Here is a 14,606-nt window from a genome sequence, read left to right as displayed (position 1 = left end):
CTCTGCTCTCAGCAGGGAGTCTGCTTGGGTTTCTCTCTCCCTCTTCCTCTGCCCCCATCTTTCTCTCGAAGATAAATAAATAAATCTTAAAGAAAAAAAAAAGCAGGGTGCCTGGATGGCTCAGTCAGTGAAGCGTCTGCCTTCGGCTCAGGTCATGATCCCAGGGTCGCACATCATCGCACATCGCACTCCCTGCTCAGCAGGGGGCCTGCTTCTCCCTCTGCCCCGCCCACCCACCCCCACTTGTGTTCCCTCTCTGGGCTCCCAGCTCAGCAGGGAACCTGCTTCTCCCTCTCCACTCCCCCTGCTTGTGTGCTCTCTCTCTGTGTCTCGCTGTCAAATAAATACATAAAATCTTAAAAAAAAAAAAAAAAAGCCTGAGATGGGGCACCTGGCCGACTCAGACGGTAGAGCATGCGACCCTTGATGTCAGGGTTGTGGGTTCGAGCCCCATGTTGGGCTAGAGATTACTTTAACATAAAAATAAATTATAAATAAAAATCATGAGATGGAGGAGCTAACGGGGGATTGAATACAGACAGAAGAGGCCCACAAAGGACCATGAGGCACGCTTACATTAAGCAGTTGGAGAGAGAGACCCAGAGTCTACAGTCAGCCAGAGAGAAGCTAAGGAGGAAAGCTGAACAAGACAGTGCATCGAGGGGCATCTGTTAAGAAGAGGTGGACCAGCGCAGAGGGGGACACTCAGCAGGCTGGGCTGGGCGGGGTGTGATCTCGGGAACTTTTGCAGAGAATGGGGTTGGAGTGGCTGGGGGCTGGCGGAGAGCGCTGCCTCTGGGTTTTACCGGGAGAGACACCTGAGCGTTCTGAATGCTGATGGGAGGTTGACAAGAGGGAAAGTTCAGGCCAAAGAGCGCGGGGGGGGGGGGGGGTAGTGCAGGCACCAAGACCTTGGGGGACATTGGGAGTAGGCGCGGGGAACACGGGGGAAGAGAAGAAACACCAGCGGCAGGTGAAGGAGACACAGGGGCAACGAGGGGACGCGGGGGCCCGCGACAGCTCCGGGGGAATCCCAGCGGCCAGTCGCGATCCCGCAGGGGCCGACCGGCCGCGGGGAAGGCGCCGGGCCCGCTCCGCCCCCGACTGCGAAGCGGCGGCGCCCCGGGCGGCGGAGGGCGGGGCCCCGGCGCGCTCGCCCCGCCCCTCTCCCCTCCCCCTCCCCCCTCCCCCCGGGCCCTGAGCAGCAGACAAAGAGGGCGGCGGCGGCGCGAGCAGGGCTGGCCGTCGTCTCCCGCACGGGCGCTGGGCGCGAGTCCTCTCCCACCCTCGGCGGGAGCGAGTCTCCGGGCCCCGACCTAGGGAGGCTGGCGCGTGTGTGCGGGGCTCCCCGGGAGGCCCTCGCCGGACTTCCCAGCTGCCGCGATGCGGGCCGTCGGGGCGGGCGGGCGGGGCCGAGAAAAGAGCCCCGACTGGGTGCCGGGCGGGGCCTGCGACCCCACGGAGGCCTGCGAAAGGCCCCTTGCACTCGTGGTAAGGCGGGGAGTAGGGGGTTACCTACGTAGATGTCTAGTGGGGACCAAGGCTGCTACATTAGGACTCTCCTAACCCCACTCTGGGGATGGAGAAACAGACAAGGAAACAGACACCGGAAGTTGCCCTCTGCCCTGGAGCCCCGAGTCTTGACTGATGGCTCTCAGCTCTGCTGACAGGAGTGTCCAAGGGACACTTTGGATGTACCTGTGTCGCTGGCTTCCCAGGCTCAGACGAGTGTTATGGGGACCCCCAAACCGACAGAGCAGGCTCTGTCTTTTCAATGGCCCAGCACAAGTCCTCACTCCTATTTTCCCAACTCTGGATTTTGAAAATGGTCAACCCACAGGGACGTCCCTGCATTCCCTTCAGGCAGATCTCCCCCGGAGTGCACATTCCCACACCTGCTCTCCCCTTTCTACACACACATTTTGCAAGCAAGATGCCAACACCAATGCTCCCATTCCAGGAGTAACCACACCACCCTTAATGTGCTCATGGATTTAGCACTGATGTAATCATCAGCCACCCCCACATCTCTACAAATGCACCACTAATACCCTTACAGCTTGTTTGTTTTTGTTTCTGGACCCAGGATCCAATCAAGGACCACACACATTACATTTGGTTGTTAGGTTCTTTTTTCTTTAACTTTCATGGCATTGACCTCTTGGAAGAGTCCAGGGCAGCTGCTTTGCACAACGCCTGAGTCTGGATCTGCCCTCATTAGATTCAGCTTAAGTGCTTTGACAAATCGCTGGGTAGTACCCCCTCCCCACCATCAGGTCGTCCCACTGCTGGGGATGCTTGATTTGGTTTAGTCACATGGTCAAAATCATGGCTGCCAGGTCTCTCTTTTTCCCTTCCTAATTTACAAGTCACCTGGGGTAATACCTTGAGACCCTGTGACCATCTTGTTCCGGACAACCTTTATGTAATGGTTTTACCATCCGAGGATGATCCTTGCCTAAATGAATTGCATCAGTGGCTACGAAATGCCTTAATTTGTAAGAATTCTAGCAGGGCACAGCAGTACATTCCACCATCACGTGACTGGTCCAGCGAACAGCATGGCCCCAGTCGTGGCTACCTGGACAAACCACACCATCCAAGCCCCTAACTGTGCCCACCCCTTCTTGCCCAGGGGCAGGAGAAAGAAAAGGAAGCATGGGAGGGCTTCCTCTCAAAAGCCTTTTTAGGGGCGCCTGGGTGGCTCAGTCGTTAAGGGTCTGCCTTCGGCTCAGGTCATGATCCCAGAGTCGTGGGATCGAGTCCCGCATCAGGCTCCCTGCTCAGTGGGAAGCCTGCTTCTCCCTCTCCCACTCCCCCTGCTTGTGTTCCTGCTCTGGCTGTCTCTCTCTCTGTCAAATAAATAAATAAAAAATCTTTAAAAAAAAAAACCAAAAAACCCTTTTTAGTAGTTTGGGAGTGGTGTGTATGTCTGGGCGCCCAGGTGAGCTGATTGTGTGTTGGTGAGGGTGTGGGCGATGGGAAAGGAGGCTTGCTTAGCTAGCACACAGTATGTCCCTTGGGAACCTCAGGGGGGCAAAGACCCCTGGAAATTGATTTGGTAGGTCTCAGGTGATGCCTTGTCTCTTGTAGCAAACTCACTTCCTAGGTCATGTTGATGTGATTCAGGGCTTCACTGATTTACCCTGAGTTCCTTCCTGAGGTCCTTGCTCTTGGTGTGGTTGGTGCAAGGCCCAGCAGCATGGACGTGGCCTGGGAGCTTGTGAGAAATGCAGACTCTCAGGCCCTGGACCTGCTCCGGTTCTGCATTTTAACAAGGGCCTTAGGGTTGAGTTGTGCTGGCCCAGAGCACCCCCTCAAGGAACCAGGGAGGATGCACACATACCTGAATGAGGTTCGGACACCAGACAAGTGACTCAAAGGGTCTCTCCTTCCCTCTTACCCCTTCCCTCCCCAAAGCTGTTGAGTGGATGGTGGTGCCACCCAGGGTCTGCTGAAATCTGATCCACCAGCCCTGGCCCCCCTGCCTTTCTAGGTGAGAGCAGGTCTCTCAGGGCACCTCTGAAGTCTGCCTGGAAAGAGTGGCTAGGAAGGAAGGATACCCCAGATGGCCTGTGTGAAAAAGCAAAGCAATTCTTGAGGTCATCATCAAGATCAACTTTGCAGGGGGCGGGGGGTGCGCCTGGGTGGCTCAGCCGATTGGGAGTCTGCCTTTGGCTCAAGTCATGATCCCAGGGTCCTGGGATGGAGCCACGCGACGCATTGAGCCCCACAACACATCAGGCTCCCAGCTTAGCCGGGAGCCTGCTTCTCCCTTTCCTTCTGCCGCTCCCCCTACTTGCTCTCTCTCTGTCAAATAAATAAAATCTTAAAAAAGAAAAAAAAAAGACCAGGGCGCCTGGGTGGCTCAGTCGTTGAGCATCTGCCTTCGGCTCAGGTCATGATCCCAGGGTCCTGGGATCGAGTCCTGCGTCGGGCTCCCTGCTTGGCCGGGAGCCTGCTTCTCCCTCTCCCACTCCCCCTGCTTGTGTTCCCTCTCTCTCTGTGTCTCTGTCAAATAAATAAAATCTTAAAAAAAAAGATCAACCTTCGGGTGTAAGCTCACAACTAAAAACATCCACCCGCCCACCTCTGGGCTAACCTGACTGGCCCAAGAGCATGATCCAAGTCTAGCAGTAATCAGAATGATATTCTTTATGAGATGCTCTTCATTTCCGCTGCTCAAAGCAAGCATGAGCAAGAGGCAGGCTGCACTACAAAGAAGCCCCTGAGCCCCAACTTCTCAGTCTTTCCTCCTCTGGCTCCTCACTAATCTTAGACCTTACACTTCACAACTAGGGGCTCCTCTTCCTGTGTAAAGTTTTCTCTCCTTTCTTTCACATACAGAAATCCTCAGAATAATACTGAACGTTCTTCTGTCACTGGACATTAACTGTGTCATGTCCATGAGTAAGGCTGTCTCCACCCAACTGCCACGCCTTAACCACTGACTAAATGGCCTGATGGCAACAACTCCACCCCCTAGCCAAATGAGATCCCAGGGGACCCAGTGCCAGATGAGCAAAGGTTGCTGATTTCCCCATGGCAATGACCCTGGGAGGCAGGCACTCTTTATTCCCACATGGTACTGTCTTCCCTTTGGGGACCCAGAAACAGGAGGAGGGAAAGACCCACCCAACCCCACTAGAGCCCCATGCTGGGCTAAGTACTCTCATGTGTTTTTCCTTTGGTGTGTGTGTTACGTGTATTTCTTGTTTTTAAAGATTTACTGAGGTATAATTGCCATATAATCAAATGCACATATTTAGAGCATAACACTTTAAAGTTCTGTAAATATACACCTGTGAAACCATCATCACAATCAAGATAGTGACCATTTCCTCAAGTATCCTCATGCCCCTTTGTCATCCCTCCCTTCCGCCCATCCGTGCAAATGCTGATCTGCCTTCCAGTCACTGTAGATTAGTTTGCATTTTCTAGAATTTTCTACCCCGATGGCTCAGGCAGTCCTTGGAACTGAGGTAAGGGAGGAAGGGCACTTTAACATATTGAGACAATGGAAAAACATGGTGATCCTGTGTAGATGATGGCTACTGGAATTCAGTGCCCCACTCAAGTGCTCCAATTACTTCCAGAGGGCCTACCTACTTCCGGACAGGCAGGGCACTCAGCAGCAAGACACAATGACAGAACCAAATCCTGCTGGGGCGCCTGGGGGGCTCAGTCGTTAAGCGTCTGCCTTCGGCTCAGGTCATGATCCCAGGGTCCTGGGATCGAGCCCCGCATCGGTCTCCCTGCTCGGCGGGAAGCCTGCTTCTCCCTCTCCCACTCCCCCTGCTTGTGTTCCCTCTCTCGCTGTCAATCTCTCTGTCAAATACATAAATAAAATCTTAAAAAAAAAAAAGAACCAAATCCTGCTCACAGGAAGCCCCCACTCAAGGGGCAAGGAGCATGTCAGGGTGAGGGGAGCCGCCACGGAGGATGAAGATGGAGAGAGGGGACAGCTGTGGGCCCGCTGCCCTCCACCCTGCTCTTGCAGCACACTGGGCCCTTCTCTCCCCAACTGTTGCCTCTTTGTTCCCCGCCAGTCTCTCCCATTACAAAAAGGCCCGGGGGGGGGGGGGGGGGGGTCTGTGATCCTCAGCACAAGGAAGGATGGCTGGCACAGCGGGGTGGGGGCGGGGGCTACGCCAGCAGGAGCCTGAGGAAAAAAGACCTGGGGGGGGGGCATCACAAGGAGACCTGGAGGGCTGTCCTTTGACCTCTCTGGATGTGGACAGAGGGGAGCCGGATGGTGGTCCTGAGTCACTCGAGGCTGAAAGAAGGGAGAAGAGCAGAGGTCTGGCCAAGCCCTGTAGGGAATGGGTGCAGTGGGCCAGGGGCTAGTCTCCTTTGTCACATAGGTCTCCTGTGCACCAGGCCGGCCAGCAAGCATGTGATGGTGTCAGAGAGGGGGCACCAAGATCTAGAAGACTGGGGTGGCAGGGGAAAGACAAAGAGGCAGAGAGAAGCCCAACAGAGTGGGGTGTGATTAGATCCACGACAAAGGGGTCAAGGTGCCCCAGGGCAGGACAGCGCCCCCAGCCTGCAAGGGCACCAGGAAGGGCTCTCAGCAGGCATCGTGCGCCTTGGTGCTGACTCCGCTTCCTGCCCACCTTTCACCCTCTGGCACCTGGTTGCTGCCTCTTCCTAACTCAACGTGCAAGACCGCCCACCCCCAAGATCCTTCTACCTTTCTGAGCTTGTCGAGCTTGTTGGTGTGTGGCACCCCGCCCCCACCCCAGCGCCCGCCCGGTTCAATACTGGCCTGGTTCAATACTGATGGGACGGAAGTGGGGCTGGGGCTCTGCGGGGCTGCACTTAGCGCGCGGTGCTGGGCCACGTCAGTAGCATAAGGGGCCCAAGCCACGGAGCGTCCCAATAGCCACCCAGAAAACATTTGACAACGTCTAACAACACTTCATCATAAAAACACCCAAACTACGAATAGAAGGGAACTTCCTTGACTTGATAAAGAGCATTTATGAGAAACCTACAGCTAACTTCTAACTCACTGGTGATAGACTGGAAGCTTCCCCTCTTAGATCAGGAGCAAGGCAAAGATGTCTGCTCTCACTTCTTTCCAACACGGTACTGGAGATTCTAGCCCGAGCAAATAGGCAAGAACAAGAAATAAAAGGTATCCAGATTGGAATGGCAGACGTAAAAGTATCTCTATTTGCTCATGACATAATCCCACATATAGAAGATCCTCAAGAATCCACTAAGAAACAATGAGAGCTAATAAATGAGTTGAGTAAGGTTGCAGCATTCAGGATCAATATATAAAAATCAACTGCATTTCTACACAGTGGCAATGAGAAAGACGAAAAGGAAGTTAAGAAAACAATTCCCAGGACGTCTGGGTGGCTCAGCTGGTTAAGCATCTGACTCTTGTTTTCGGCTCGTGCCATGATCCCGGAATCCTGGGATCGAGCCCAAGCATTAGGCTCCCTGCTCAGCGGGGAGCCTGCTTCTCCCTCTCCCTCTGCTGCTCCCCCCGCCCCGCTTGTGCTCTATCAAATAAATAAATAAAATCTAATAAAATTTTAAAGATTTTATTTATTTATTTGACAGAGAGAGATAGCAAGGGCGGGAACACAAGCAGGGGGAGTGGGAGGGGGAGAAAGCAGGCTTCCCACCGAGCAGGGAGCCGGACCCGGGGCTCGATCCCAGGACCCCGGGATCACGACCCGAGCCAAAGGCAGACGCTTAACTGACTGAGCCACCCAGGCGCCCCCCAAAAAATCTTTAAAAAAATAACGGGCACCTGGGTGGCTCAGTTGGTTAAAATGTTGGACTCTTGGTTTCGGCTCAGGTCATGATCTCAGGGTCATGAGATTGAGCCCTGCATCAGGCTCCTTGCCTAGCACAGAGTCTGCTTGAGATTCTTTCTCCCTCTCCCTCTGTCCCTCCCCCTGCTCATGCGCGCTATCTCTCTCCCTCAAATAAATAAATATTTTAAAAATTAAAGAAAATAAAATTTACTTACAAAGCTATAGTAAAAGCAGAGTGGTACTGGCATAAAGATAGACATTTCTCCAGAAAAGACATACTAATGGACAATGTATGAAGAGATACTCAACATCACTCAGGAACTGCGAATCAAAACCACAATCATACCACGTCATGCACAGTAGGATGTCTATAATCAAAAACATGCACTGGGGGCATGTGGAGAAAGTGGAACCCTCTTACATTCCTGGTAGGAATGTAAAGTGGCTCAGCCCCTGTGGAAAAGAGTTCGGCAGCTCCTCAAAAAATGAAACAGAATTACCATATAATCCAGCAATTCCATTTCAGGGTATATACCCAAAAAAATTAAATTATTTTTAATTTAACTATTAAATTAAAAGGGACTGAGGGTGCCTGGCTGGCTCAGTCCGCAGAGCACGTGACTCTTGATCTCAGGATTGTGGATTTGAGCGCCACGTTGGGTGTAGAGATTACTTAAAAATAAAATCTTTAGGGGCGCCTGGGTGACTCAGTTGTTAAGAGTCTGCCTTCGGCTCAGGTCATGATCCCAGGGTCCTGGGATCGAGCCCCACATCGGGCTCCCTGCTCGGCCGGGAGCCTGCTTCTCCCTCTTCCACTCCCCCTGCTCGTGTTCCCTCTCTAGCTGTCTCTCTCTCTCTGTCAAATAAATAAATAAAATCTTTAAAAAATAAAATAAAATAAAATCTTTAAAAAATAAAAATAAAAAAATTAAATAAAATCTCTTTAAAAATAAAATAAAAGCAGGGACTCAAACAGATATTTATATACCCATGTTCACAACCACATTATTCACAATAGTCAAAAGGTGGAAGCAACCCCAGTGTTCATCAATGGGTAAATGGATAAATACTATGTGGTATAGCCACACAATAGGATATTACTCAGCAATAAAAAGAAATTTAGGGGGTGCCTGGCTGGCTCAGTCAGAAGAGCGTGCAACTCTTGATCTCAGGTCATGGGTTTGAGTCCCACATTGGATGGGTAGAGAGTACTTAAAAAAAAAAAAACATTTTAAAAAAAGAAAACATGATAAATGAAAGAAGCCGCACATAAAATAAATCATGTATTGTATGGTTCCTATGGTCATTAAGATGAAATGTCTGGAACAGGCAAATCCATACAGAGATTAGTGGTTGCCAGGGGCTAGGAGGTGTTGGGGGAAATGGGTACATGACTGCTAAAGACAGGGTTTCTTTTTGGAGTGATGACAATGTTCTGGAATGAGATAGTGGTGATGGTTGCACAACTCCCTGAATATATGACAAACCACCGATTGCACACTTTATCAGGGTATGCTCGATAAAGCTGTAGTTTGTTTTGTGCCATCAGGAGAAAAGGGCCTGGAACTCAAGGGTAGGACAGACACTTGGGAGTTCTTAACCTGGGGGTTGGAGAACGTAAGGCACGAGGAAGTCCCCTGGCAAGTGGTGTAGGTGTGCATGTGCATTTCTCTGGGCTGCACCGTGCCCCACCCGGGTCCCTTACTCTCGTGAGGTGCGGAGGCCACAGGCAGGTACAGACTGGACTGCGAGAAGCACCATTTAGGCTAGGGGAGTACCAGTGTTTAGGGGAGTACGGGAGCCAGGCAAGGGGTCTGACTGGTCTTTTGGGACAAAAGCTTCTTTCTGCTCTGAGAAGAGGCCGGACTGGGCCAGGAAATGCTCACCCCGCTGTGCCCGGGACTCCAGCCCCCAGAAACGGGGTCATCTGGGACCACTAATGGTTTTCCCTGCTTTCCAGCTCCTTTTTATTCAATCTTCTTTTGTCTCCCCTTAATTTTATTTTATTTACTTATTTATTTTGGGGGGGGTGCAGAGGGAGAGAGAGAGAGAGAATCTCAAGCAGGCTCCACACCCAGCACACAAGCCCCACGCTGGGGCTCGATCTCACCACCCTGAGATCAGGACCTGAGCCAGAATCGAGTCAGTGGCTTAAGGGACTGAGCCACCCAGGCGCCCCTCCCCTTCATTTTAAAGGATCACTCCTCTTTTAAAAGCGCACCCAGGCTCTGATTCTGCCCAAACTTCGGCAGGAGCTTTAAAAGGGAGCGGTGTCCCCAGAGAGGGCAGCTGGCATGCGGACCCCTCCTCCTGGGGACCTATCTCCCCAGGGCTTGGGGCTCTCTCTCAAGGAAAGCCTGGCTCTGAACTTTCCTGCCGAGGTTCATCTCAAGCCCTCTTCCACCATGGAGCCTCCCTGAAGGCAGTCCCAGCCCCGACTGTGGCAGCCTCCCCTCACTCACTGCCAGGGGGAGCCAGAAGGGTCACCTCAGTGTCGCCCCTCGACCCGGCTCATTTCAAGCCTGTAGGCAGCGCAGGTCGCCCTCCGCTTTCCACACACCCCCATGAGGTCGGCCTTAAATGAAATACTACCTCAGTCCCTCTGTGAGGAAGTCAAGAGCCAAGAGCTTTGGAATCGCTTGACATTTGGTGGAATAATTCCAAGAAAGGAAGGCGTGAGGGTGGGATCCCACGGCGTCACCAACCAACCAGGGCAGCGCGACCTTCCGCCTGCAGCCCCGGTGCCCGCCGCTGGGATTCCAAGGGACTGCCTTTCGGTCCCAGCGCGAGTGATTACCGAGCCCGATTCCACGAGCGGGCAATGACAATGGCCAGGCACGGCTTCCAGACAGCGGGAACAAGCCGAGCGGCACAGCCCGGGGGCGCACGGCGAGAACGGAAGAAAGGCGAGGGGCAGCGAGCGGGAAAGGCGCAGGGCGCGCCCCGGCACCCAGAGCCTCAGAGAGGAGGGAGCGGCGCGGCCAGGGCAGAGCAAGAGTCCCCGTCGTGCCCCCTCCCGCTCACAGTGGCCAGAACCAGGCTCACAGCACCGAAGCTGGGCTCCCGCGGCCTCCCCACCCCCCCCCGAGACGCCGATTCCTCCCCCACCCCCCCCCCCACACACCGCGCCCCCGCGGGTGCTTACAGGAGTTCCCCCTATTCTTCTAAGGAGACTCCACTGCCCCCAGCCAACACCGCACGGACCAGCGCCTGCTCCCCAGTCCTGACCCATAAGCCCGGAGTTGAAGTGCATACCTGTCTGCGCCGGGTCTGCCCCTGGGTCCCGACTCCCTCCGACCTTGAACTCCCTCCCCTGAGCCCCGGGGGCGTCTCAGGCCACACCATGCGGGCCATTTCCCTAGACACACCTCTCTGAGCGCACACAGAAAGTACACACACGCGGGGCCCGAGGAGCCTCCGCGCACACACAGACGGGGCACAAGCACGCACTCACGAAGTCACGCCACGCACAAGCAAGGAAGCCCGGCTCCGGGCCACCGGGCTGGGCTTGGGCTCCGAGCGCGCGGCCGGGCGTCTCCCCGCCTGCCCCGCCGAACACCGCCCGGTCCACGCCCCCCGCGGCTCTGGACCCGAGGCCCCGCAGGGCAGGGAGCGAGCCGGGCACCGCTGCTTGCAGACAGCCCTCCCCTCGCTGAGCCCGCGGTACCCCAGCCTGGGAGCCCACCATTTGGGCAGGGCCGGAGCGGGGAGTGGGTGCCGGGATAAGCACCCCAGCCCCAGACCGCCCGCGCGCTCCTGCGCCCCTGGCCCTCCGGGCCCTGGATTTGGCCGCCCCCAGCGCCGCGGGTGCCCAGCTCCCTCCCCCGCCCTGGGTCCAGCGGGGCGAGCGTGTGCAGGGAACGGAGCCCGTTGCTATGCAACCTCCATCCCGCGCGGGCGCCGGCAACACCGCGCCTCCGGGCTCCCGGGCCCGGGGTGCAAGCGCGCCGGACCGGGCCGAGCCCAACTTCCGGACCCAGGCCGATCTGGACCCAGGGTTCACGTCCCCATCTACTCCGGGCGCCCAAGGGATGCGCCCTACACCCCATCCCCACGCAGCTCCCCCCATCTGTGACTGCTTCCCACGGAGCGCCAACACCCAGCAGCCCCAGAAATTGAGGGCAGGAATGGCTCCCTACCTCTTCCTCTTCGAGCCCTTCAGCCCTCCCGGGTTTGCGACCAGCTTCTTCCCCAGGTGGCGCCCACGCCCCCCGCCCCAGCGGCCCCTACCTGAAGCATCACTTTGTACTGCTCCTCCGGTTTCTGAACCACACACATATTACATCCCATGGTGCTGGCCAGCGAGGGGAGGAGGGCGGGAACGGGAAAACGCCTTTCACCGGCCGGAGTGCGGGACCTCGGGTCCCGGGCCGGGGCCGGGGGCCATACCCTAGTGCAGGGGGCGGGCCGCTGAGCGGGGGAGGGGAGGACGCCCCCGAGGGAGGGGCAGCTCCACGCCCCTCGGGTTAACTCCGCCGGCTGAGGCCAGGCGCGGGCATGCTCCCTCGCACCCGGCCAGGAAAAAAAGGGCAGCGGGGGATGGGCGGGCGCGCCGGGCGTTGCTGGGCGACGGCCCCCCAGGAGGCGCGGGGGCGCGCCGGGCCGCCGGGGGCCGTCAGGGGCCGTGGGCCGCGCGCCTCCCCGCCCGCGGGGCCCGCCGCTGCCGCTGCCGCTGCCGCTGCCGCTGCCGCCTCCGGCTCCCACCCATGGCCACCGGCCCCGGGAGCCCGGCCCTCGCCCTCGGCGCCGCGGCCCGGCCCGCCGACTGGGGGGCGGCGGCGCGGCGGCGGCCCCCGCCCGCGGCCAGGCCCGCGCCCACGCTCCCGCCTCGCCCGGCCGCGCTCACGGCGCTCCCGGCGCCCGCTCCCTGGCCCGCAGTCGGCCCCGCAGTCTCCGGCTCCCGCCCGGGACGACGAGCACGCGCGCGCGCCCGCGGCGGCGGCGGCGGCGGCGGGGGTGGGGGGGAGGGGCGCGGGGACGGGGCGCACGCGCGCGGGGGAGGGGAGCTGGGCGGGGTGGAAGCGCGAGCGGCGGGGGCCGCGGGAGCCGGCGCGCCAAGCCGGGGGCGGGGCCTTGGCTGGGGTGGTAGGGGCGTCCTGGCTCCCCGCTCCCGCAGGCGTCGGGTCTCCCGGCTCTCGGCTCCGGACGCGCGGCCGACGCGGGGCGGGCCCGGGAGACAGGGGTCCTGTTTGGAAAAGCGCCTCCCGGGATCGCCCAGAGAGCTCGGGGCCTCGGGAGGGGGGCGCAGTCTCGGCCCAGTTCCCGGGGCCTCCACGCTGCAGGCCGAATACCTCTACCCCTTCCTCCGACTTCCCTTTAATGACCGCTTCTCTCCTTCAACTCAGCCGTTCCCTCGCTGTCGTTTAAATGGACACCTTTGTTAAAATAAGATAAAAAGAATGGGGAAACGAGAGGTGGTGGAGAGCCCGCCACATGGCTTGGGATGCCCTGGGACCCTAGCGCGCGCACAGAGCTGGCCCACCTGAGTCCCCTGCCTACCTGTGTCTCAGCCCCAGCCCACGGCTTTGACGTTCCCTCCATCTCTTCCTCTTCTCTCCCACAGCCTGCCCTCTCTTCTTGGACAAGCCTGGGGAGAGAAGGCCTTTGCCTGGAAAGCAGCATCGGGGTGGCTCCCCATGGGGTGCCCGGGAGAGTTGCTGAGCCCAAGCCCCCTGGCTGCAGAAGATCGCTTGATTAAATTGCCGCACGCTTCATTTCCAGGCTTTGGCAAGTGACAGAATCATTAACCACACAGAGCTGTTGGATTCCACGGCAGCGGTTGGGGAAGGCCCCTCCAAAGCCCTTCTTCCTCCCTGACTCCTGGGTTAGAAGCTAGGAATCCGGAATGGTGGGCCCGCTCCGAGTCTGGAGAAGAGATAGGAGTGTCTGGAAAAGCAGACCTTGAGACAAGGGCTGGTGTACAGGTTGCTTATGTTGGACGGTGGTCTCGGGATGAAAGCCAGTACAAGGGTGCATTCTCAAGTTGGTGGGCACTCAGAGCCGCTGGGACTTGACCTTGCTAGGAGGTGGATAGAGTGCATCTCAGAATTGTCTGCCCCAAGCCCAAAGAGGGTACTGCCATACCATGAAGGACCACAGAGCTGGTGGCTTAAAACAACAGAAATGTGTTTTTTACAGTTCTGGAGGTTCCACGTCCAAAATCAAGGTGTTGGTAGGGCCATGCTCCCTCTGAAGGCTCTGGGGGAGGATCCTTCTTTGCCTCTTCCTAGCTTCTTGGTGGCTCCCAGCAATCTTTGCTGTTCTTTGGCTTGTAGCTGCATCACTCCAGTGTTTGCATCTGTCCTCACGTGGCCTTCTAACCCTTGGGTCTCCTCTGTGTCTCCAACTTTCCCTTTTCTTATAAGGACACCGGTCATTGGATTTAGGGCTCACCCTACTCCAGCATGACCTCCTCTTAACTTGGTTGCATCTACAAGGACTCTAATTCCAAATAAGATCACATTCACAGATACGAGGGATTGGGACTTGAACTTTTTGGAGGACATAATTCTACCTACCACACATAGCGAAGTCCAGATTCAAGGACCGCATAGATTGCTTCTTGATGGGAGGAGTGACAAAGTCACATTGCATAGGAATGTAAATGTCTGCGAATACACGAATGGGAAGACTCTGTGGCCATTTTACTATTGACCATACCTCCATCACCCGTTCTAGATTTCCCCCATCCCTGGAAAGCATCACTGCCAGTCTAGGTTTTTTTCCTGGAGGGCTCAACCGGATCTTCATCCTACATAGGTCTGAACCTTTCATTGGTTTCCTCCTTGTCAGGCCATAGTTGTGCAATTGTCTATTTACGAAACACAGAGACACTCTATTGAATGTTCTCAGTTGCAGGCATTCTTCTTGCTCTCCTTAGAGAGCAGCAATGCTAGCTCCTAATGGACACAGGATCAATTGCCCGACCAATATGACAATCTTTTCGTGGCTGGATGGTCCATGGGCATGAGGAGCCTACGTTGACCAGATGGTAACTTTTGTTTCAAGTTCAACAGAACACTTACCATGACCCCTGACAGAAGCAGTGCCCCTATCCCAGGAACCAGGACCTCTAGCCCAGGAAGGCCTAAGGTTTCAGAAATAGGAAACACCAATTCCTCAAATGGGTCACTGGAAATGATGGGGAGAGCAGCCAATCCTACTCCCACTTCTTGGTTCATAGCACCATGTATTGACTATTAATTCACTGCATTTGTCACATTATGGAGTAACATCCCCCAACACCACAGGGTGCTTTCCCGAGGCAGAATCTTTGCTGAGCCTTCAATAGGCTCTGGGTGCTTGAGTGATGCAGTGTAGGGCGGGGCC

General features: G+C 56.3%; 1 protein-coding gene across 3 annotated transcripts in view; it reads right to left on the bottom strand.

The window, feature by feature from the left end:
- PDZD4 (PDZ domain containing 4) overlaps nt 1-11,845 on the bottom strand; it is a 28,209-nt gene extending 16,364 nt beyond the window's left edge. For 2 of the 3 annotated variants that reach the window (XM_036120459.2, XM_036120460.2), the window contains exon 1: nt 11,508-11,845. In XM_036120459.2, coding sequence (XP_035976352.1) covers nt 11,508-11,567 — 60 coding nt within the window. In that variant the 5' untranslated portion in view covers nt 11,568-11,845. The remainder of the gene's footprint in view (nt 1-11,507) is intronic. The other variant, XM_036120461.2, reaches the window with a different exon arrangement.
- Between the last annotated feature and the right edge of the window lie 2,761 nt (nt 11,846-14,606).

The sequence above is a fragment of the Halichoerus grypus genome, chromosome X (genome assembly GCF_964656455.1).
Source record: "Halichoerus grypus chromosome X, mHalGry1.hap1.1, whole genome shotgun sequence".
NCBI lineage: Eukaryota > Metazoa > Chordata > Mammalia > Carnivora > Phocidae > Halichoerus > Halichoerus grypus.
This window is presented reverse-complemented; position numbering and strand designations above follow the sequence as displayed.